Source organism: Candoia aspera, chromosome 1 (assembly GCF_035149785.1).
Source record: "Candoia aspera isolate rCanAsp1 chromosome 1, rCanAsp1.hap2, whole genome shotgun sequence".
In the NCBI taxonomy this organism is placed as follows: domain Eukaryota; kingdom Metazoa; phylum Chordata; class Lepidosauria; order Squamata; family Boidae; genus Candoia; species Candoia aspera.
In genome coordinates, this window is record NC_086153.1 from 187233983 (window position 1) to 187259878 (window position 25896).

The window sequence follows — 25896 nt, forward strand, 5'->3', positions numbered from 1 at the left end:
ATTATTATTATTATTATTATTATTATTTTATATGCTGCCCGACTCCCAGTGATTCTTATCTATGGTTAAGAATATTCTCAATGAACCTTTTCTTTGTTGTGTGCCCTTGTTGCTAGATACAGGCTTTCTCCTCTCCCAAAGAGCAACCACATGTTATTTAACTTGAAGCAATAATCTTGTTTTGCATCCAACCATACTTTAGTGAGATAATTTAATGGTGGCAAATAGCTTGATATCAGTGCATGATATCCATGACCCTGACCCTGCAGAGGTTCCCATTCCTGACTATGGCAGACGCAGCTCAAGAGTTCTGCTACAAGCAGTGAGAAAGGGACAGGCTACGTGCCCATTTTTATATCTTTTATTTCTTACCTAGGATTGTACTGCCAGCTGCTTGGCTTTTAGAGAGTTAGGACCATCTATAGTTGTGATCTCTGAATGTTCAGACTTACTTTCAGTCAGACTTTACTTTCACTGACTTTCAACTGTATGTTGACCATTGTAAGTTTTCTCTCCCCCCTCACCCTTTAGGGAGACAAAGAGGCAGAGCTGGGCCTACCGTTTTCTCCTCTTTGTGACCGGAAATCCACCATGGTGGCTCAGTCCCAAATAGGTAAGGCTTGCTTTTTTGAAAAAATGTCATCCAAAAATGAAAGGAAGAAATGCTTGATATGACAGGACGGAGCTGATTTTGCCAGTTGGATGCACTTCAGCCTCCAACTGTTTTTCACACACTCGTCACTGGTGGATCATAGCATCACTGAGAGAACTTGACAGGGGATTCATAGAGTTTCTAACGAGTATTCTGGGATCCCAGCATGTTCTCTCCAGTCTTGGTGCCGCTGCTAATGTTAATGAGGAAGGGGCTTCACAAGGTGCCTTTCTCATTCACAAGAGACTGTCAGTGTCCCATCTTAGTTCACTTTTCTGGCACTGACTTAGGCTCCGGCATGTGTCCACAAGTGGGGACTCCCCACAAGTGGGGTCGATCGTGATATTATCAAAAGTAGCCCTCAGCCACAGATATGTAATTGTGGGTGAATCAGTGATGTGAGAGAAGGGAAAATTACAAATATCTAAATATTGTGGCTTAAAGCTGGTTCACAGGGGAGTGTGGCTTCCTCACCTGTAAATGGCTGCATTGCTTCATGCACCACTTTTCTCCATAGTCTTTTCCAGCTTTTGTTCTTGTAGGAAGGATAGACACCAAATCACAGAACAAAGACAAAGGAACCAGAGAACAGAACTTCATTCTTTATTCTGCCCAATGCATTATTTATTTGATTGAAAATATGTTATAAATTCTTAATACATACTAAGAAACTAACAAAAAAGATTAGCATAAACTATACCAATAGGTACAACCATATTTACCAAATAACAGGCATTTCATTGGTTCTATAATTATTTATAACATTCTTGAGATAATTTCAACAGCCTCAATCCCACTGACAGCATAAATAGGCTTGCAAAAATCTACATGACCAATAAATTGCAGCAAAGAATTACAGAAAACCATAACCTTTTGCTCCCATCTTTGGTCATCTGGTGTTTTTGCAACCCAGATAGGCAGCCCTAGTCAAGCTTCATCCCTACCCTTTATAAGAGTTCTTGGTAAGGCACACATCCTGCAAGTACTTGCCACAAAGTGAATCCCAGTAGCTGAAACATTTACATTTAAGTTAGACACTGCATTTTTTTTTTCAATTAAACCTTCTGGGGGTAAATGCTAAAGTTATTTTCTTTCTTTCATTCATTCATTTATTCATTCATTTTTAAAAAGATGTCTCATGCATTTTTTGTTCACATGTGAAAGTCCTCAGTAGATTTTGTTAAATCCATCCTCTCACTTTGGAGACTTTTCTTCACTGAGCAAATGCATGTGTCCTTTTAGAGACCAAACAGTGTGGTTATCCCTGCTCTTTATCCATGTGTGAAATTCCTCTAGGATGCCAGAATCCCCTTTCCAGATGAAGAAAATATTTTCTATAAATTTCCACCAGCTTGCTACCAGTCCTCCATAAGGATTGTTTTCAAGATAATATGTTCCTTTCTGAATCTATCCATTAAAGGTTTGGTTACTTCTGGACCATGGTGTATCCCATGGCTGTTCCCTTGATTTCTCAATAGAAACCCATCTGAAACAAACAAGCAAAGTATAATTCCAAAGGCTGCCAGAGGAGATAGGAAAGGAGTAAATGGTATCTTTTAGTATATGTATTTAAGGTGTGTGGTAAACATTTGGAGCTTGGTTCTCTGATAGATTTGTATAGAATAGGGCTGTGGATACTTCAGAAATGAGGCAGAAAAAGTACTTCAGATCCCAGGAGTGCAGCAATGTGTAATGGTATGTGGGAATGACCTTGGGAGACAGGGGGAAGAGCCACAGCCAGGGCAACATTCAGATAAGAGGCAGCTTAGCCCACAAAAGGAAAGTGGGTGTGGCAAACATTGCAGAAGGGACTCTCCCTAGTTTCTTGGGCTGTAAAGGTGACAGGGGAGAAATGTACTTTCAGACTTGCAAGATAGATGTCAGCCTTGTGAGGTAGTCCAGACAAAAAGGACACCCATAAGTACTAGCTTCTCTTTATTGTAAGGTTACATTAACAGAATCTTGCAAGTCTGAAAGGGAGGTGGATGCTACTATAAAGGATCTTCATTTTTATTATATTATTAGTACAGGGTAGATGACTACAGCAACTTGATTTCAGTACTACCAGTTTTAAGCATTGGTGAAGTTCCTTGTTCCAAGAATTCATAAAGGAAATGGGCTCCTGGGCTCCTTTGTGATGGGACATTTATTTAGCACATCAAGAGGAAGTAAAATCTGTTACCGTTCTATATAGAATTCAGTTTTTTGTCTGTTCAGCTCTTAGTGGAAAATAGTGCTTTGTTCACAGTGACAAGTGTTTTCTTTTAAATAAAATGAAGACATTGTTCAATACTGCCACCTCAGAGCTGTGGGCTAAATTCTGTCTCTAGGGTTATTACTTGTTTCATTCTCTAATTTGACAGAACATTGCCAACATGTTGTCAAATATCACTAGCCTCACATAATAAAGAATCATTTCAAATATAAATTCAATCTCATAAAGGCCCAGATCCTCAAATCCAAATTATCTGAACTCATTTCAGTCATGTTTCAGGCTTAGATTCAGCATGAAGATGGCATTGATGGCACTTCCTGATGATCTCTGGTGGCATCAGGATAGGGCTAGTGTGACCTGACCCTTCTGGTCTTGCTCGATCTCTGAGTGGTTTTCAATCCTATCAGTCAAACTTCTGAGCCATCTCCAACAGTTGGGGTGGGGGAGAGGATTATGTTACAGTGGTTCTCCTCCTTCATGAAGAGGTGGTTTCAGTTGTATGTTGTAGGGGAAGACAGCTCAAGCCCTAGAGACCTTAAGTGTGGGCCATGCCTCAGGGCTCTACATATTCTCCACTGCTATTCAACATCTACATGAAGCTTTTCGATGAGATCATTGGAGTCATTGGTCGGCTGATGATACCCAACTGTACATCTTGATCCTGGCTGAGTGGTGCTGCTGAAGTGCTGTGCAGAAGTTTGAAAGCTGTCGGGGTCTGGATGGGGAGGAACAGATTGAGACTCAGTTGCAGTAAGACAGTGTGGCTCTGGGTTCAAAGGACAGCTATTTTCAGTGAGATATCATCATTACTCTGAATGGGGTTGCATTCCCCCAGATGGATTTGGTTTGCAATTTGGAAGACTTCTTAGATACATAGTTCCTGCTTGAACAGCTAACAGATGTGGCTAAGAGGACCTTTGCTCAGTTCCATCTATTCCTGGAATGGCAGGCCTGCCTTTGTCACCTCCTGATTGGACTATTGTAATGCATTCTAAGTAGGGCTGCTTTTGAAGAGCATTTGGAAGCTATTGCTAGTTCAGAATGCAGCCCCCTGGGTAGGAATGCCCCTTTAATGCCCTTCAGAGTCTGAGGCATGGGTATCTGCAGAATCATCTTCTCCCAATAAGATCGAGCAGGGCTTGCTATGTGTCTGTCAGACCTTCAAGGTTAGCAAAGTCATGAAACAGAAGGAGCAGGGATTTTAGGATTTTTTAAAAATTATTGTAGGGTATTGTAACATCATCTTGAAAGCCTGTCAGTTTCTCTCTGCCACATCTTATACCAAAGACAATCCAGGCAGGGTTATTTTGAGTTTCTTTCTCATGTTCTCCTCCTTCTCATGACTGAGTAATCTTTTCTCATCCCTTAATGGTTCATTGTTCCCCTCCCAAGGCAGAGTCTACATTCTTTCATACCATTCCCTCAATTAGAGGCTGTCATCTTTGAGGGCCATGGAAACACACCTTTAAAAATTTCTGCCCCCTCTTCCAGCAGAGTATGGCCTCAGTGTGCAATCTGCCTCTTCCCTTCTGGTTTCTCCAAAGCTGGTGACAACCTGGTTGTTCCACTGAATCAAGGAGACCAGATTGTTGTCATGGCCTCTTGGCTGGAGAGGGGTATTTCCATTCTACGGCTAAGGTTTTTAGCCATGCCTCCCACTTCCATAGGAACACTTTTAGTTTCTGTTTCACTTAATTGTGTGTTTTATCTCAATTACATGGTGGGGAATTGTACACAACTCAGAGTTAGCAGATCAGAGCCCTATAAGCCCTACAAACAAGCAAGCAAGCAAACAAACAAAGTTAGCATAAAGCAGAATTATCCGAGAGTCACTGTCATGGAATTCAGTGGCATTCATTTCAGATGAAACGTGCAGAAGGGGATGCTACATAAAAACTGGCTGAGTTGAGAAACAAAACAATGAAATAAACTCTGATCATTACTGGCCAACTCTGTGCTTTTCTTCATTCAGTGCATTTTTAGAGAGAAGACATATAGAATAATTACCTGATTAGGAAAATGAGAAGCTATAAATACAAAAGGTTGACTTCTTTTTGACTAGGACTTCATCTTGTGGGTTAGGATGAAAATCATAGTCCTGGGCCTATAGCACATTAAATTCAGAATAAAATAAGTCTATCAAGTTGGAGGCAACTGTGACAAGGCATCTCGTGTATAGGATGGCATCTTAGATTCACTTCTGCAGAACTAGCTACACTGGCTTACCCATTCCTCACCCACCCCCCTTTCTTCTCTGCATTATGAGCAAAATACAACCAAACCCTTTTAACAGAGCTTACTACACACAGAGGACAAATGAAATAATTTGATTTTCAAAGAGCACATTGGTTGGATCCAGAGCAATGTGTAGTGAAGTTCTGACTATTTGAAGCATTTGGACGGGAAGGGATTTTTGCCATTTTTTTATTTCCTGGGTCGCCCCATCCCCATAAAAGCTGCTTGGGAGAATAGGAGGGGAACTTCTGTAACATGCCAGGAGAAGTCGGTGAGGTGGGTCTCTCATCCCTTATTTTTTGCACAACACCTCCACTGAATCTCAGTGCCCTTCCATTCACAGAATGTCCTGGGTATTTCCTACTGTTGTAAATGGGGCTACTGGGGGTTCCTCCAGTGGCTTTGTGTGTCCTCCTCTCCTGCCATGGATTGCATCTACTGGTATCTGTTTAGTTTACCCAGTGCTAGCATAGCAGGTGCCAAGTTTTTCATTCTGACTGTTCTCTGTCCCCACCCCCCAACCCTTACCATTGTTCTACAGGTTTCATTGATTTCATAGTGAAACCAACATTTGCTCTCCTTACTGACTCCATGGAGAAAATAGTTTTTCCTCTTATAGAGGAAGCATCAAAGTCTGAAAGTCCTACCTTTGTGACAGCATCAAGGTTTGAAGTTTTTTTTCCCCCTCCTAAATCATTTTAATTATTGGAAACTGCATTGACCCTAGTGTAATACTGTCATCTAGTGGCAATATTTACAATTGTTACATATTGTTTGGTGTATTCTACCCAAGGCAGAAACTGAATGTATGGAAGGTTGTGTTGCTTACTATAGACGCAGAGTGTTTTTGCTTATTATAGAGTAGCACGTGTACAAAGAAAATATTCAGTTCATGGAATCTAAAGCCAAATTGTTATGTAGAAAATATTAAAGGAGGGAGTGGGATTCACATATAATTTCAAGGCTGTTTTTTTTTTTTTTGCATCTCGAGCAAATTATGGAAAAAACTTTTTACTGTGTTGATTATTTCTCCTGAACTAGTAAAATATTATAAATATTTTCTTCATGTACTTTATTTATTCATCTATCATCATGTCACCATCCAAAACTCTGAAGTCAAAGATGAATGTTTTGATTTGATATCATGAAATACATTTGGAATGAATAGCTCTGCTCCTTTATTTAAGAAGGGGGAAAGGACTACAGGAGTTGGTGGATGCCTTCATTCTTCTAAATTCAATTTATTTTATTTTTGCTTCCGTGCTATGTATTCTTTCCTGGAAGTCAGTATCATTGAAATCAGTGAGGCTTGTTTCTAGGCTAGCCGGTCCCATTTGTAGTCCTCCAGAAATATTAGTTACAACTCCCAGAAGTTCCACATATGGAGGGCAACATGTCAGAATGGTTGCTGTAAGATATGTGTAGGACTGCATCATGAGAATGAATGAATGAATGAATGAATGAATGAATGAATGGGCCCAATTGAGTTGAATTCTGCATTCAGGAGGTATAACAGTTTGTCTTACCAAAACTGTGTGTGTTTTGTTTTTTGTATTTCCATGCAGTAAAGGAGTCTTAATTCCAATCTAACCCTTTCCCCTCTTTGTAGTGAAAATAGTACAGGAGGGACCAGCACTGATATGCACAAAAGGATAAGTATCAAAAATGCTGCATGTGTTGGTGGGACCTGCACAGAAAATGCTTTGGCAATGGTGGATTTAAGAAGCTTTAAGGACAACCTATTCCAGACCATACAGGAAAACAAAGACAGGTGGAAAGATTTAGCAGAAAAAGGTATGGTTTCCCTTGCCAGTTCCCCTAAAATGTCATGTAATCTCGTCTTTCATCTGTGTTTGTTGTGCTACCTTGGACATCCTGGATAACAAGAGTAGATTTGCTAATGGTCATATGCATGAGAGAGAACCAGTGGCTTCAGTCTAGCAATTACTCACGGTGTGTACAGTGAACTAGCAACACTCTTTCTTTTTTTCTCTCCTTCTTCTTTCTTTTTGCAAAATTGTAGTCAAATCTGCTATTTGTCAGATGCTTCATATGGCTGCATTTGTATGTTCAAGCCACTAGATGGTATGCGTCCATATCTTGGGAACCTATGTATCTTGCATATCAGAGATAGATTAAATTTGGATTGGAATATAGGTTAGAGAAGTGAGTTAAGAATAAAAAGATCTAAATTTAATAGAAATGTAAAAGTTTTTCATTTGGAAAAATTGATTACATGCATAGGTATTAGGCCAATAGCTGGTCAGATAATAGTATGTGTGAAAAGGATCTTGAGATTGTAATGACAAGCTGAATATAAATCAGCTGAATATGCTTTTGGGGCTGCCCAAAAGGCAAATGCAATTTAAGCAATATAAATAGAAACATTGTTTTCAAATCATAGGGAGTTTTCAAATCATATTCTGTATTGATCAGACTCCACTTGATTCCTGTGCTGGGATTCAGAAAAGCTGTAAAAGATGGAAAGAAGGTAAAAGAAAGATGAAGAGATCTGGAAACTAATTTTACATGGAGAGACTGAGGGGACCGGGCAAAGTTACTTGGGGGTGGGGGTGGAGGTAGAGGGACAACTAAGGAGAGAGATGATCACATTCTTCAATTATTTAAAGGGTACCAGCCAGAATAAGCCAGCAAGACAGTATCTGACATCCTAGGGTACATGACAGATAATAAACTGCAGGAAGGTAGATTCTGACTGAATGTTAGAAAGAAGTCTTAATAGTAAGAGCAGTTTGACACAGGAGTATTATCAAGTGAGGTAGTAAGATTTCTCCTTTGCTGGATGAGTTTGAGCAGAGGCTGGGCAGCAGGATCAGCCATCAACAGCTTTAATGTCCTGTGCAAATATGATGCCCTTCAAAGATATGCGGTAGATCACAGAGGTTTCTGATCCCTGAAGGGGTATCAGCTACGAAATTTTTCTTCTCCCACCCCTTGACACCACTTAAATTATCCTGCTGTCAGTAAGAATGTCTGAATTAAGCCAATGAAATTTTTATATGTAAGGATTAGAAAGTCTGTTTGGTTCTGGTACTGGAAAAAAATCCTGGACTTAGAAGTCTTTAGTCAAGGATAACTATTAGGGGCATGCAGAGCTTTAAAGAAGTGATTCCATTCAAAAGGAATTTGCTGAAATCACCTCCTGAATCAAATCTTCAGACTGAATCTTTCAGCCCGTCTCAGACATAGAACTGAATCTGGTGCCTTCAGATAGTTTCTGGGAGATTTCAAGGCAGTTTGGAGACCCCATGGACTTTCTGGATTTGCTGCCTCAAATAACTTTGCAGCTTTCTTTTTCTAAACGGACACAGCTGGAGGGGAAAGAATGAGGTGATTAGAGTGACAGGCGCTTTTATACCAGCAAGATTAGTGGGTCAATAAATATTATCATCCTTGAAAGTCCTGCCTATCAGATTGCTTGCGACCGGGGTGGGTGGGTGGGTGGGTGAGGGACAGCTGCTCTGCTCTCTGTTTTTCAGTGTTCTCCTAGAATCTGTTAGGCAGGTTTGCTCAAAGGGAAAGGGAGAAGCAGAGACTCAGATGTATTCTACTGTTCTCTTCCTAATCTGCTTTGCTCTTTCTTGCAAACCTCCAGCTTTGCCAAAGCCGTAACTTTCTTATCCTTACCCTCCCTTCATTTTCAATCTATCTGTCTGACCTTCAGTTAAGTTCCTGTTAATCTCTGTATACTGTCCATCTGCAGTTCTTCAGCCATTTCATTTCTCTGGGCCCCCAAATGAAAAGCAAAATACCACCCCACCCAAATCTTCTGTTCCTTTCTGCATCTTGTCTGGATCTGTTATCTTATACTAAGTGGGTTAGTTTAATTCACAAGTATTGGCGGCAGCGGTGGGGGGGGGGAGTGACAGAACTTGCATCGTCACATCCTGATGCAGATCTTGTACCTTATGTACTTGCATCAGGCCTTAGGCACAAGTACCTGAGGGTGGAATTTGCATTCTGATATCACTATGGGTGTGCCATGTTAACTATGAACTGTATTAATAAGCCTGCCAAACCAGAAAAGCAGTGATCTGAAGGTGGTGGATTCTTCAATCTTTAGTTAGTTTTTTGAACAGTTTTTGATCATATTTATTTTTAAGTTGGACTCGGAGTTGTTGTTGTTGTTGTTTGCATTGTTTCAGCCCTTCTGTATAATGCTTTTATTTTTGCCTTAAAACTTAATAAAATTTTATTTTAAAAAAAAAAGATTGGCCGAACACTTCCTAGGAAAATGCCACACCATGACAGGAAATCTAATACATGTGTTTGCATGTTGTTCACTTTCTGTAGAAGAATCTGTGCAAAGAGATGGTGGGCAGGAAAAGAAAAAAGCATAAAGCAGGCATGTCTCAGACCTACTGTTAGCAGAAGGGCCAACGAAGATCTCAAGTGAGAAGAATCAGGAAACCAGGGATGCAACACCCTTTTCAGTAGACCCATCCCACATCTCTGTAGGCCTTCAGGTGCATCCTCTCAGGTCTCTTCCCAGTGCATCTGAATCTCAGACTGCAGCTAAATTGCCTATGAATATCAAAAAACCTGAGGATATACATCAAGAAATGCACCTGAACATTCCACTAAATGGTAAAGCCACCAACTTAGTCACCTAGCATTCATTATCACCATTTCTGGATTCATAGGACATTATGTTTGTTTCAAGCCCAATTATGCCATAGGTACTACCACAAAAAAAAAGTATTCTTCAGTATGTGAGAAGTAGCCAGCATAATTACAGCTCGGGGCTACAATAACTGAAGGAAAAGCTCTTCTGTTATCTTTATACCTGAGCCCTAGATCTCTTCAGAGGTTCCTGTCCTTGATTTCCCCCTATGCTGGGTTTTGATAGGTGGCAGTGCAGAAGTGGACCTTTTTGGTGGTGGCCTCTCAGGTTGGAATGTATCCCTACCATTTACTTTGCTCCCTTTCAGTGCCAAACAAGGATGTGTTCCCACCCACCCCACCCCCGGGCCTCCTTGTTTAATTTATTTAAAGTTATTCACTTGCTAATAATGTTATGCTGCAATAGCAACTTTTTAATCTAATTTTATTTCTGTAGTTTCTGCTCTTTCAAAACCATACTGTATATTTTTAACTACTCATTTATCTTAAAAAAAAACTATAAAGTTGAAGTGTTTGTAAGTTACCTTGGAGAACTTGGTACTGAAGGAGGAATATTTCCTACAGTATAAGCAAAATCCAATATTAGGTTGTTGTAGTTCCTCTTCTCCTTTAAAAGTCTTTACATGCCCTTGGATCTGCTCTAAGGGTCCATAAACCAGTTTTTATATGCGACTAGTTATCTGTGCATAGAGTTCAATAAGACTTTTTTTTAAAAAAGTGATGAAAATGACATATTTAGCTGAGTATATTTGAAAGAAAGAGCCTCGTGTAGTGCAGAGTGGTAGGCCGCAGTACTGCAACCAAAAATTCTCCCCACGACCCGAGTTCGATCCCAGTGGAAGCTGGATTCTCGGGAAGCCGGCTCAGGTCAACTCAGCCTTTCACCCTTCCGAGGTCGGTAAAATGAGCCCCCAGCTTGCTGGGGGAAAGGTAATTACGACTGGGGAAGGCAATGGCAAACCACCCCACTATAGTCTGCCAAGAAAACGTTGCGAAAGCGGCATCCCCCAAAGGGTCAGACAAGACTCAGTGCTTGCACAGGGGACCTTTCACCTTTTTCATATTTGAAAGTAAGCCCCATTGACATCAGTAGACCTTCTTCACGGAGAATTAAACAATTCCAGTCTTGTCATTTGCTGAATATCAAATCTTTTGAGACACCATGGTAACCTTTTCTAACTAAATAGTAAGGAGTGCCACCTTTTTGTGGCTGAGCCATTCTCTTTCTATTAGAAAGTACCTCCCCTTAATTGCAGGCATTCAATATCATTAGAATCCCTTGAGCCAAGTCATTTGTACTAAAAAGACAAGTTGGGTTCCACTGTTAATTTACATTAATTTCAGAAGAAGCATCCCAGTACGAGAAGTTGCAGAAGATTGTGTTTCATTATCTTGGAAGGTTACGCTGCTAGCACGGTGTGAGAGAAGGCTCTTGATAATGCAGTACAATAATTAGCTTGGATTAGAACTAATAAAAGCATCTGGATGCATTCTGGAAGGAATGTTCATTATATAGCTGATCTCTGGGGAAATAATTGTTGGTAGATGGAAACCAGTCCTTTAGATTGTATTTATTTATCTTTAACATATCATATCCTGGTAAGTTTAGAACTGGGCCCTGGAACTGAATTGATGAGGTGATTTGCCCAATCTTAAATATATTTGATTGTTTTCAGACAAGTGAAAATTACATCCTCCAAAGGATTTAAATGTAGCAACGATCTTCTGTCAGTGAAGATTCCTCAACTCAGGTAGCTTTCAGAGCTGTACTAAGGTAGGGAAGGGAAGCTGTAGAAATATCTGGGCATTTCTTTTCTACATAAAAGTTGGGGGGCAAGTCTGCTGAAACTGTTTTTAAATAATGTGAAAAAGCTATGAGATGTACACAAGCAAGACATGGAATTTAATATAACTGACATCACCTTAAATTAATTATACCTGTAAAATCTCAGGAAAAAATATAATCCAAATTAGTATGCTGACAAAAAGGTACTTTGGGGAATCTTTATTTTCTCCCCATTCACATTACATATTTACACATGCAAATCTATACAATCCAGTCCCATTTTGTAAGGAGTATAGAAGATGGCCTTGATGAACAGAGGGAAGATCCTCTACCAAGGCAATGATCAGATAAACAAGACTTGAACCCAGGCCAAGAAAGTGGTTTATGAAAATACCTCAGAAATGCATACACACACACACCCAATTCTCATGAAAATAAAAGAGGAATGAAGGGAAGCACATTCAGACTTGAAAGATGCTGTTACTATAGCTGTTCTAATAAAAGTAGTTTTAGGTCTACGCGGTGTCTGTTTCTGTTTGATCTACTTTATATAACTAGGACCTGAAACAAAATTCTGTAGTCTGAAGTTCTCCCATTTAAGGTCCCAGCTCACACTGCCATGCTCTCTTTCAAGAGCTCCATCCTATTCCCATTCCTCCTCCCATGTTCCACGTTTTTCCCAAGAGACTGTGAGCCCCGCTCCCCCAGAGCTCCCCTTGCTGTGTTCTCAAGCAGCTGTTTTGTCTTTCCTCAGGGATGATTTCCTTGAACCTCCTGTGGCCACTGCATTGTGTGACGAGGGCTACATTCCAAAAATTGGGAGGAGCCTCAACAAAAGTATGCATGCAGCCAGGACAAAAACTTAATTTAATTTAAATTCAGGCTTAATTAAATAAAGCTAATATCAGCACATTGGTAGCTGCCTGCCCCAAAGCTGATTCTTTGCCAAGCAGAGTTCTCAAAGGGTTCTTCTTAGCAAGATATACTGAGATGAATGGGATTAGGTACAAGAACTTCAGCAAGTGAACCATATTCAGTTAGAAGCAATACATCTCCATATATATATTAAGGTAGAGACTTTCTGATTCTCCTTCTCACAGCTTTCCTATGAACTAGTCAGAGGGGAGTCTCTTCTCTGATAACAGGGAAGTTTGCAGTTGGTTCTTTGAATAAAGTTCTCTTGCATCTTTATCTCTTGCAATTTCCATACTTTTCTGGGGGCTACACTCAAGGCTTTTGTGGACAACCTGTGCCAGGGCCTCAGATCATGCTCCTCTGCTCTAACCACTGAGCCACACAGACCACACAGTACCAAATTAAGATGAACAGCATGCAGTCCCTTTTTCAGCAGCGTCTGTTCTTCCATTTCAGGTGAGCCGAATCTCAGTGAGAATTCCGAAGGGCCACTGAAAGAACCAGAACAGGTTGTCCTGCACAGCTAGGTCAAGGATACTTAATTGTTTCTGCTCATTTTCAGACTAAGAGGTAAATTATCCTAGTTCTTCTCTAATCACAGTTACCTTCCTTTTCTTCTCTGTACTTCTGAAAGGAGAAGGGTTTACTTTGTTACAAGAATGAACTTTTACAATGAAATATATTGAGGGTCTAGTCATTGTGGTACATTTCTGCACACAAGTGGAAGGATGAAGCTAGGTTCAAGTTTTTCCATCCTCATCCGCATCCGCATCCAGGTGCTTGCATTTTATAATCTGTATTCAGGTTCACTATCTCTACACTTTATGCTTATACTTCTATCCTCTGTAGGAGGAGAGCCATGGCCAATGGTAGCAAAAAAACAGGAGGAGTTTGATGACACTTTTTCCAACAAACACATTTCATTTGGTTGTTCTAACTTTAACGAATTTCATGAGCTCACAAAAGCTGATGACTTCAATAAAATGTATTAGTTGGAAATGGTGCTACCAGACTTCCTGTCAGCTGGAAAAAGTGCCACCTTTATGCTTGTATGTTTTGAAAACATCCTTCTGCAAGTGGGTCCCTTCAGATTCCCTGACTTCTTCTGGGCCAGGTACAAACCACCCATTATTCGAGCCAGCATCAGTTCCAATTCCCCACCTATCTGAAAGACATCACATTCAAGGAGGCGGCCAGATGGTGCAGCACTAAGTGCTCTTCCCAGCATGTCGTGTCTTTTTCAATTTCTCAGGAGAATCCACCCACCATTCCCCCGTTCCTCAGTTTTCTGTTTTCTTTTTCCAACAGACTCTAGAGCAGTGTTTCTTAACCTTGGCAACATGGGTAGCTGGGGAATTCTGGGAATTGAAGTCCACACATCTTAAAGTTGCCAAGGCTGAGAAGCACTGCTCTAGACCAAATTGACACATCATGCTGAGTCATAATGTCTTTTGCTTCACTTTGGTTTCATGCCAGAATTTAAAACAACGTGTTTTTCTCAACAGACCATTGTGAAGTAGAGCAGAGTTAACATGAAGTGTGAGGCCAAACCTTCCATCTTATATGGTGGTAAAGTAGGCTGCTGTGCTCGGGGGACTGTTTACAATTCTGCCCTTATACCTCTCATGTGTTAAGATCTCAGTTTACAAAAAAGTTTTCCTTTTGTATGGAGTGAACTGTATATCCTTCTAAATGCTCAAATTTATCCTTCGTCTCTAGTTAAATGCCTAAAATTTCATGCAAGAACAAATCTCCAGAATTTCTCTTCTCTAATACCACTGCAGGATGAACTGAACAGCAAGAAAACATTTTCATTTTCCACAAGGCTGGTATCTTTTCTATGTATCACCACAAAAGGATGAGCTGGTAATTCAAGGCATTGATTGCAGCTATCAAGATTCCAACCTATTTGATTTCTTCTTCAGTTCTTCTGTTATCCTGAACTTAGCTGGAATACATCGTCAGCCAAAATCATTCTTAGACACACACACACACACACAGCCATATAGAATGACTGCTAAAGGGAGGAAGCACCGGATGAGCAGAGACTTTGTGGAAGCTTCCTATGAGTGGATTGCCTCACTTGGAGATGATTAAGAGGACCATGGACTGGATCTCAAGGTGCAATTCGTGTAGACAGCTGCAAGCTGCTTCTCTGCTGTCATGTTGATTAATGACATATCCAGATGTACAGATTTCTGCTTTTATAGAAATATGGGGAAGAGGGTTCAGAAAAGCTGCACCAAAAAAATCAAGAGTTGTAGAAAGCCCCCTGAATAAGTAGTGATGGTTTTATAGGCATCTAATGAGGTGAACCTCTGGTCTTTTCCTTAACCAGCCATATTTTTGAAGGGAACAAAAATATCTACTTAAAACTATTGAAACAAGGCTAGGTCAGATTGTATGAGAAGATCAGTTGCTGCGTCAGACTCTCGGGAGAAGCCATGACTTAGCAGCTGAGCATGTGCTTTGCATGTAGGGGGTCCATGATGCAAACCATGGTGCCAGAGAGAAATGACTTGAGGCATCAGGGTTGTGCGAGAGACCTCTTTCTAGGAGCTTGGAGGACTGCTGCCGCTAGAGCCAAGCTTACTAAGCTAGATAGGCCAAGAGCTTGTCTCTTTTTAAGCATTCGTACTTCAGACTATCTTGGTAAGTATGCCAGGGGAATATGTGGACTTTTTAAATACATCTTAAGTTGTTTTCACCCTGTCAATAGTCAGCCAGGGCCTCTCTGTCCTTCCCACTGAGACAGCAGTGCAACCGAAGAGTTGAAAGGGACCTAGTGGCCGCCTGCTTCTTGAGGCTTTTTTCCCACTTTTGGAGCTAGTGGCATTCCATACTTTTGGGGAGGCCAGAAAGCAATGGGTGTCCCGTTATAAAACTCACGTTAAAGGGGTCACAGAAGCCAAATCTGAGCTGTGCGTATTAAATACCAGCTATTTGATTGAAAGGAAGTTTTGGGTGGGTGCATCGGGAATGGAAAAAGCATGTGGCGATTATTTCGGTCAAAAAGGGCAGAGCTTGCATTTAGCGTTTCCTGGGTGCCATACCACAGGGGAATGACCTGTGGAAGAATAAAACTGTCTCAAATGTTGTACAATGTACCTTACACTTCTACTGAACGTTTCCTCTCTTTGGCCCTGTATGTGAATGTGCCTATGTATACGCAGTCATGCGTATACACCCATACGCCGCTGCTATCAAGTGGCACCAGGAATCTGGCTTATTCACTGGGTCTTCATGCTCTTACAGAATTGTTTTCCCATGATTAAAATCACCATTATCACGAATGGTTTGCTTCAAGAACCTGCGAGAGATGTGCCTCAATCATAGGCATATATTCTTCCATCAGTCCTAGGAATTACTCAAGAAAATACCTGTAGGAAAATTCGGAGCCCTGTGTGCAAAATTGAGATATCCACTTCTTCTGGGAAAGAGAGTTTCTTGAGATCTCTTCCTTGTATGGGACTGTCCAGCCACAGCAAGGCGATCTCCAGTTCTATTTTGGAAGCCCTCGTATAATGCCTTAAATATAGAGGATTACTCTCTTAATCTCTCTTTTTCTTCCTCTCTCTTTTTTGGTCATCTGCATGCTTGTAGTCATCTCAGCCACCAATTTGTAGGGCGGTTACAATTAAAGCTTTGCAAAGCGTGAGCCTGACAGGAAGGAAGGCAATTACTTTCTGCCAAATATGGTGCAGTTTCAGCTGTAATTCCATAGAACTGCCAGCTTCTGGCTCCGGTAGGTGTACAATCGGTTTCTTTAAATGCATTTGTCTTGGCATCTATTGGGACAGAATCTCTGACAATGATGTCGAGCATCCAAAAAAGCAGTTGACCTGCTGTCACTTGTAGAACATTGAGGCCCAGGAGTGTACATTACGTGGCCTTTATTTTACAGTGAAAACTGTATTTTCTTTTTATGCTACAGATGAAAAACGACAGCAGCTACTGAGCTTAAGCTCAGGGTTTTGTGGGTTTTTTTGTTTGTTTTTTGCTGAGAAAAAAAAATACAGTGGGTTGAATCCCATTAAGATTTGTTTTTCTGCATAGTTGGTTTGGGTTTTTTCCCCCTATATGTTGCCTTACGTTGAAGGTTGAACTAGGTTGAAACTATTGGGCACAAATATTAAAACAAGCAAGGTATGAATGGTGGCAAGTCTTAAAATCCTAATTTGAAACCGTGCTCTTCAATTTCATTTGCTTGTGGGTAGGACTGAAATACTGTGAAAATCCCTGATGCAGGGCATGCTCATTAGCATTTCAGACCAGAAAATGGGGGTGGTGGGGGAGAGAATTACACATTCTCTACAGGTTCTCCTGTTTTGTTTCAGCTTTAGGCTACCTTTTAAACACTGTGACAGGCTTCAGTGGAAGAAGGCTTTTCCTCCACAGATCTTTTAAATTTCTCTTGACTTTACTGTTGGACTGGGACCACATTAAGGATTAGTTATTTGGTTTTGCGATGATTTATGCAGCATAGGTCTTGTCTCATCTGGTCTTTTCTGTACACTTATAGTTAGTGTACAGTTATCCTTTCCAAGGCCACCAAGTATGAGTTATACCAATAAGTAGATTTGTTCACTGGGATGATTGCAGGTCTACCATATTTAAAATTTAGGGAGCATTGTGAGAAATTAAAATGGTGGCCTGATCTTTTCACCTTGCACTGCTCAGAGTATAGCTCAATAGATATAGGAATATAATTTCCAACTTTTATTTTGTATATATTTATCTGGAGATCTCCGGCATACTCTGTAATATAAATGTGAATTATAATTTCTGCATTTTTAAAAATTAATTTTTAGTGTGGCAATCCTCATGGAATGTATGGGGGGGCCTCTTTCTGCTGTAGTTGCCTATGATAAGATGTCTAAATAAATTATATTGGAAAGCAATGTTCGTAAAATATTATGTTGATATAAGGTAAAGGTAAAGGTTTCCCTTGACATTAAGTCCAGTCGTGTCCGACTCTAGGGGGCGGTGCTCATCTCTGTTTCAAAGCCGAAGAGCCGGCATTTGTCCGTAGACACTTCCGTGGTCATGTTGATATACTGAGCTACTATTATGAAAACTATCTGGTTACTTCCTATATCTATGCTTAGCAATACTGATGTACCATAAAACTGCCATTGGTTTCTGTGCCTTGTGATTCAGTAATTTTTCAGTGTTACTCATTCTTATGCCTTGGCCTCATTTTGTACATCCTCTCTCGATTCTTTCAGAAGAGTTTGGAAAGGGTCACCTTCTGAATGTGTGATGGGGTGTGGGCGACAGGTGTTGGGTCTTCCCTAATACAGGTAGTCCTTACTTAGTGACTGCCTCATACAGTGACCGTTCACAGTTATGATGGTGATGAGAAAGTAACTTTGCCACCAATCCTCACATTTATAACCTTCACAGGACTGAAAAGCAAAGGAAAGCTGAAGTAAAATCATAAGCACAGTCACAGTTTCACTTAGTGACCACCTCATTTAACAACAGAGTTGCAGGTCCCAAGTGTGGTCGCTAAATGAGGACTACTAGTATTCCCCTTCAGCCTGTGGCTGAAGATCTGAAGGGGGATTCTTCATACATTCTCCTGAAAAAACCTGGAATCCTCCATGCAGTGGAAAAAGGATCCCCATTGCTAAGAAGCACATTCCACTGATACACATGAAGAATTTTTCAGACTTTTCATTCCAGTGCACAAACATCAGGGGAGAAACCAGCAAGCATTCCTCTTTCCTCTGCGTGTACAGTATATCTCTGCTGTTCCTCCATGATCCTTGAAGATGTGAGACAAAAAGGTCTATTTACGTTCCTTTGCAGGACAGGATTAAGGCCAACTGATGCCCTAAGCAAAGCCCAACAATGGTGCCCCCCAACCCTTCCACTGCTTAACTGACAAGACATTAAGACTCAATAAATGCTGAAAACTAAAGTTGAGTGTAGCAGTGAAAGAATTAAGGGCACGATTGCTAGGGGGAAAGACTCTGTGGTGCCCCCCCTTCTCTAGGTACCCTAAGCACATACTTATTTTGCTTAATGGTTAATCCAGGGTTCTTCCTTCCCCTCCTAGAAGACAATATATATATTCCCAATATGGCATATCTAATAAAATGTTTTTTAAAGTCCACATTAATTTTAACTTTATCGTACCATAAATATCCATGCCATCCAAACCACTAGACCTCCAAATCCTGATGAAACAGAAACACCTATTAAAAAAAAATCCTATATTGTTAATTCTAGCACTGAAGAGAGGCCATGGTCCATTCCTCCTCACCCCAAGCCTTTTAATTTCAGCAGTGCAAATTTAGGGTTGGGAACGCTGTATTCACAGAATCACAGAACGTGCAAGTCTGAAGGCACCTTATGTATCATCTGGTCCAAAAACACCTTTATGGATCTCAGTTCAAGAAGCATATCATAGAAGAGAAATGGCATATAAAAATAAATGGTTGATGTACTGGGACCTGCTGGAGAACTATCAAGGGGAATTTTAAATCAAATCAAGAGAACAATTAATAGCAGACGGATATAGCTGTCAATGGTTTTCCCATTTACAGTTACTTGAAAGATTTAAAATGGATAAAAAGACTTCTGGTATGGAGCAAAGTAAATCAGAATTTGAAATACAATTGTGTACTGACGAGCATGTACATGAGCATGAACATATAATTGCTAACATGTACAAACTTTTATTGAAATTTGAAACAGCGAAAGGACAGGTTAAAGAAGGTGTGATACACTGGGCTCAGAATTTTACACAGATGGATCAAATGGGTAAATGTGTGGTTAAACGGGCTGAAATTCACAGTGTGTTATGTATTCTCAAAGAAAGATTTTATGTGATTTATCATTGGTACATGACGCCAGAGAAATTATCTGGAATGTATAAAGGCACTTCAAATGCATGTTGGAAATATGAACAGCACGAAGGGACATTTTATCAGGCTTGATGGACATGTAAAACGGCTAAAAAATGTTGGATTCAAATACATACTCTGCTACAGAAGATTTTAAAGATCAATATTTAATTGAAGCTGGAACTTTTCTTTTTAGGATTAATGGATAAAGAGTTAGAAAAAAGCCAGGGAAAATTGTTTCCGTATTTATTTATCTATTTATTTATTTATTTATTTATTTATTTATTTTTCATATTTCTTTGCCACCCATCTTGTATGCAATGATTCTGGGTGGTTAAACAGATATGTGTGTGTGTGTGTGTGTGTGTGTGTGTGTGATTACTGCAGCGAGATTACTGTATGCACAGAGATGGAAAGAATCAGCATTACCCACTATGGAGGAATGGTTGGTGAAGTTGATAGATTTTGCTGAAATGGATAGACTTCTTTGATTAGAGAAAAGACACAATCCACATTTATTGGTGACTGGAAGCCTCTTACGAACTTTTTGCATAAAAATGAAAAAAAACAAAACCTGAAGTTGTGATTTATGATTTTGAGGATTAGACAGGATAGCTTATAGAAAGAAGAGTAATATGATGTGATGTTAGAGAGAGAGGTTAAAAAGATTTGTACTTACAGTATAACTGCTATGAAGAATATCAGAAGCCACTTCTTTACATCTTTCTTTTTCTTTCTATTTTTCCTCAACTTTTTTTTCTTTCTTGCACTTTTTGTTTTTTCTTTGATTTCTGTCTTTTTCATTTTTCTTCCTTACTTTATATTAGTCTGTGTTAGTTTTTATCTTCTTGTTTAAAAGCTGTAAATATATATGCTGGCTGGGGAATTTTTGGAGTTGAAGTCCACATATCTTCAAGCTGCCAAGGTTGAGAAACAGTGATCAAAGGGGCCAAATACATCATGACATAATCCACTCATAATTTACAAACTAGTAGGACTTCAGGGAAGTTAAAAATGCTTGAGAGGAAGTTACATGGAAACTGCAAAAAGGAAAAGTGATCTTGTTATAGGAAGGTGGGGACGGAGCTATGGCAGCAATGATTATGCAACTGCTTTCCTAAGGGGGCTTCAAACTTGGATGGGAGACCATCAGGAAATACCAGGACTGGAAGAAGACACTGTCAAGACACTACTACATTGCTACCAAGACATCTCATAGATATGTCTGTGAACTTATCAGGAGCTGACCCGTACTTGGGAAAAAAATACTACTTTTGAGTTGTTTTTAAATTTGTACTGATATATAGGCTAACAGAATCTTTATGCAAATACGTGTTCTCCTTTGGGTGACACTGTCCCTTTCCTTTTCCCTTTCTTTCTCTTTTCCAATTCCCTACAAAGTTCAGAGGAGGCGGAGGAGGAGGCCATAATCCCACAATAAAATATTTTGATGCTCCTTGATTGAAGTTGCTTGATGCTCCCATATTGTTGCTTGAAATATGCTAAATTCAGAACTGAAGACTCAGTGTGCAAGATAAACTGGTGATATTATTTCAACCTGGAAGGTACAGCAACCAGAGATTGCAGTTTGTTCCCCACTGAGTTGCTAACAAATAGTTGAGCATCTGTGGCATTCTGGTATGACTTTCTCACCTATGGAAGAAAGCTTTGCTTTGAAAGAATGTCTGTTAATTCTTAGATCTGCAACAAATCACAGCTAATTGTTCTGAAACTATAACAACACAGCTAAAGACAGTCCAGTATTTTCAAGGAGAGCTGAAAGCAATATTTCCCATCAGACTGGCACACTTGTGTTTTGCCAAGCATCTCTGACCAAACAGGACTTGCTTTTTTTTTTAGCACAGCATACCCCATGAATGGAGATGACTCCGTCCAACTCCTTTGCTCTTTCCAAAAGCTATCTGTGGGGAGGGAGTCATGGTCTGCCTCCAGTTTCAGGGCTACTGCCTGGAGGAATGGCCTTGCAAGTTGAAAATATGTCAGGATGTAGTATCCTGCCAGTATATATATATATATATATATAGTATCCTGCCAGTATATATGTAAAGGGGTTTTGTAGTAATTGTTTTTAGCCTGCTTGTAGGGGCAGTTGGGAATGTTGATTAGAAGTGTTGAGCCTGCTGGCAAAGCTCCAAGGTCAGTTCGGCTGGCGCTCTCAGTGCTTGTTAACTGAAGCATTTGCAGCTGGGAATTAAATTAGTTGTCCGTTGCCTTGGACTGATCACCTGTGTTAATAAAGAACTCTTCTACCTCCTTGAGGCTTGCGAGACTCTGAATTAATAACTGAGGACCAGGACCATCACAAAATGCTTCCTTCAAATGTCTTCATCTTCAAGTTTAGATCTCAGTGCTTCTTAACCACTTTGACTACATAAAAGGATGCCCGATGAAGTTATAATTAAAGAGTGGGATGAAGCACATTTAGAGATTATTGGGAACAGTCTGTTCTCTCCCAGGCTGACAGAAAGCTGTATTGTTCACTTACATGAAAGAACATTTTCTTCCTCGCATGGACCCTGTGCACCATTTATATCTCTTGCATAAATCCTATTTTGGGAGAGGATGCCATGTGGAGCATTCTTTCCCTCCATGTAATTCACAGCGAAACTGATTTACTACGTAGCTATTCAGCCATTCTCAGATTGATTTCACTCACCCAATGGTGATACAAGCTGACTTCTGTTCAGCTGTCAGTCTATGCAACGCAAACAATGTCTTGTCTTTTCTTTTGCATTCACTGCAGTATAGGTACATCTGGGAATCCATTTCTCTGCTGCACTGTGTGCCTGCACATGTGTGAGAGAGCAAGAGAAAGGAAGATTTGCATTAGGGGGGGGGTCATTTTGGAGAGCTAATTAACCTTTCACTGTTTTGCTTCTCCCCCAGATGGGATCCCCAAATGCAGTTGGCATTTTCAGAAGCGAGAGGGGGAAAGGGTGTGGTAAATGAACGGGCTGAAGAAGTGCACGCTCATTTCCACTCAGCTGTTTCTCCAAGATTCCTGCCAATTTACAAAGAGAACATTTGATCTGTGTTGTTTCATCACATGGCTCTTGTGCCACATTTATGCATTCATTTCTTCCCCAAGACGCCAAATTAAAGCCTCGGACAACGCTCTAGCATTTCAGTTGTCACAGTGCTGTGAAGAGAATATCTGTATATCTTGCTTAGGGGCTTCCCACCATCATCTGATTTGTTGCTATGAGATCTAAAACTTTGGTGGACACTCTAGGCTTTTCATTTGTTCCATCTGTATTTTTCTTAAATTCTTAAACAAGAAAAGCCAGCAGCCCCAACAAATCTCCAGTCATGACACAACTAAGTGATACTGAAAGTTTATCAAAATAAAACTAAGTTTGCTCTACGGCTTGCACATCCTGCTATCCTAAAGACAAACAAATGAGCTTAACGTATTATGTGAACTCAGCAAATGTGGTTTGTAAATCATGATATATGGCTTGGCCTGTTGAACAAACCTAGCCAGCTGTGATTTTTCAGCGAGCCTTGGCTAATCAAAGCAGGATAAATAAGTTGGACAAACACAGCATTGGTGATCCAGACAACAAAGCATCCCGAGGTTGACACAAAGGAGGTCTGGTAGTTCATCAGGAAAGAGAGCTCCACAGTGTGGCTGTTACAACCACACACACACACACACCCCACAAAATTATATCCCATTTTAATCACCCACACTTCTAACTGTGGTGGGTTACAACACAAGTTCTGTCCTTAAGATACCAAAAGATTGGACAACATTTAAAATATAATTGGGCCAAAGAGAGAAGCCTTAAATTTGGAAAATTGGCTATTTGCACTGAGTTCAGAAATAAACTAGGAAACTCTAAAGACTGAACAGCTATGGAAAAATAGGCTCTAAAAAAACAGGAGCAGGTACCTGCACCTCTGCTGTGTTTTCTAAATATAACATGGGTGGCTATTATTTTATTGTGATCTGCACATTTCAGATACAGTTCAGGAGAATTCCTGGTTGAGAAGACAAGAGGTCTGAACAGAAACTAGTCCTGGTTTCAGTGTAGCTTCCTGGTAACTGAAGTGAGCTTCTGTTTGAAGTGAACATTTTCAGCAAAGACTCATTAGTGATTCCCTACAGCATGAACCATATTGCAAGTTATGGATTGGAACCCCTTCTTAAAATTATTGCAATATTGTATCTACCACAAAGGTGATGAAGCCTCTGCTACTGTCATTTTGTAGGTCAGGTTCATAAAGAAAGACTGAGCCTGGAATTTGACTGGGCTTTCCCTTTATCCCGTAAAACAGTACAAGTCTATGGATTTGCTGGTGTTGTATCTTACTCTGCAGTGCCGTATTTCTTTCCATTCAGCGGCACTTCAGCCTATGAGATTCCACCTAGTGGAAAACTGCACTAACAGGAGAGGAGGGGGGAGATATTTTCACCCCTCCTCCCCTGTCTCTGCAAACAATTCATCACATCCCTTCTTGTCCCAAGAATCTTCCTATTCAGTAGATGGGATCCATCATTGCAAGACCTTACAAGGGTTAGAGATAAGAGAAAATCTAAGAGGACAGTGCTGCAAGAGAGGGCAAGGCTTCCTTCCCTTTTCTTGTACTGTTAGTTCAAAGAATCTTCCATAAGCAAATGCGAACTCTTGGATTCAGATTCAGATGTACCACCAGGACTTGTCAGGGTGTTGGGCTTCAAGAGAAAGAAGAATAAATATTCTAGAAAGTATTTGTTGTGGTATTCCAAGGAATGGTACCATAGAAGGCAATTAACAATTTCTGGGCTAGCAGGAACGGTAGTTCAGAATTTGCATCCAAGCAGTACTCAAACCCTTTACATTTTCTTGCAGTGGGAGACAGTAATGGATGCCTGCTTCCATACTTTGCATTCCTGTTTCTGGGTGTGCAGGTAGCTGCTTTTGTATGGGTCCTGTAATTACACTAATTGTTACCTTCCAGAGCCAGTCGGATCTGTTAATGACTGTCCACATTAGTTGATTACAATCTACCTCAACTACTATTGATGAAGTTTACACAGAGCTATCCTTGAAAAATGCCCGGAAGTTGCAGTGGATGCAAAATGCAGTGGACAGGCTGCTCACCAGTGTAAATTACACAGATCATATGATGCCTGTACTGAAAGATCTGTAATAATTACCATTGGCCTGCTAGGCACAATTTGAGTTGTCGGTATTGACCCTGAAAGGCTTAAATGGCTTTGGGACTGATTATCTGCAGGATCACCCTTCCCATAATAAATTGCTCCATTCCTTAGAGCAGTGTTTCTCAACCTTAGCAACTCTAAGCGGTGTGGACTTCAACTCCCAGAATTCTCCAGCCAGCATTCTGGGGGTTGAAGTCCATACCTCTTAGAGTTGCTAAGGTTGAGAAACACTGAGCAACAGGAGAGACCCTTTTGAAGATGCCCCACTGAAGAAGTTTGACTATCTGGCCAATGGGATGCAGTCCCCCAGGAGGAGGATTTGCCCTGCCCCTCAAACTTTAGGAAAAGAGGAAAAATGCATCCATGTTGCCATTGCCAAGTTTTTCACTGCTCATTGATTTTAATGATACTGACTTTGATAGCTTTGATTTTACCACAGTGTTTTATACTTCATTTTAGTTACTGTCCATCACCTCAAGGGCTTATATTAGCAGAAAGATGTTGCACACATGTAATAATAACTTATAAATACAATTAGAAGTAATAAATTTGCCTGAAATGGAACACGTTTGGGGGATAATCATGGAGAGTTTTCAGAGCAAGTATTTTGAACTCTGAATGAACTTACAGGCTCCCTGCAATGTAATTCTGCCTTGTCAGGCTTCCTATGGGTGGAGAAATTGTAGGTGTCTTCTTAACAAGCCTTCTGTCAGCCACACGCTTGGAATATTGGAGTGCAGCTCCTGAACATCCCATCTTCCTTTGAACTCTTGCATGTACACACTGAATGTTTGCAGGGAACAAGTCTTGCCATGTTCTGTAGCTTACCGAGAAACCATGTTGAACAGAACTGGATTTATATCTGGTAAAAAGAAACATCTGGGGGATGCAGAGGGAGAAAAATTATTCTGCATTTAGAGAACAAAGAAGGGAATTTGGCTGAAATTCTCCTTGATGAACTCTGGGCTTCCTGGACTGATTTATTAGGACAGGGCTAAGCGGTGGATCCGGGTGTGAATGTGCTGCCTTTCACAGTACAACCACCTCTTTTCTAAATTTTGCAGCTTCCCTGGTTTCCCACAGTTTGGGTAAAGCCCATGAAAAGGCATGGCCTTCTGGAGGAAGAGGAGGATTAATTTTATTTAATGGGCAAAAGACCTGAATAAGTCTTCTGGACAAGTGTATGCTATATGTTTCACTTAAATTTGCACGGGAAAAAAATTTCTTCACCTTTATGTCAGAAACTGGTGTGGTTTTACTCAGTGCTCAAATATGTACTTATACAATATTTGGTGGCCATTCTGACTAGTGATCTGGGGAAAATGAGCATAATAACATCTGGAGGAGACAATGATCTTAAGAATAGAAAGCTCTTAAGGAAACATGGGAATATTTTGGAGTCCACCAGGTACAATTGCAAAAATG

At 40.4% G+C, this 25896-nt stretch overlaps 1 protein-coding gene and 1 long non-coding RNA gene across 3 annotated transcripts in view; both read left to right on the top strand.

The window, feature by feature from the left end:
- Positions 1–15186, top strand: part of PDE1A (phosphodiesterase 1A) — a 150594-nt gene extending 135408 nt beyond the window's left edge. For both annotated transcript variants that reach the window (XM_063318104.1, XM_063318105.1), the window contains exons 11-15: positions 532–613; positions 5644–5767; positions 6712–6896; positions 12904–13017; positions 14232–15186. In XM_063318104.1, coding sequence (XP_063174174.1) covers positions 532–613; positions 5644–5767; positions 6712–6896; positions 12904–12974 — 462 coding nt within the window. In that variant the 3' untranslated portion in view covers positions 12975–13017; positions 14232–15186. The remainder of the gene's footprint in view (positions 1–531; positions 614–5643; positions 5768–6711; positions 6897–12903; positions 13018–14231) is intronic.
- Positions 15187–15268: 82 nt separating this feature from the next.
- On the top strand, positions 15269–17610 carry LOC134507454 (uncharacterized). The gene is made up of 2 exons (XR_010068909.1): positions 15269–17353; positions 17480–17610. It is a non-coding gene; the product is annotated as an uncharacterized LOC134507454 (long non-coding RNA).
- Positions 17611–25896: the final 8286 nt, after the last annotated feature.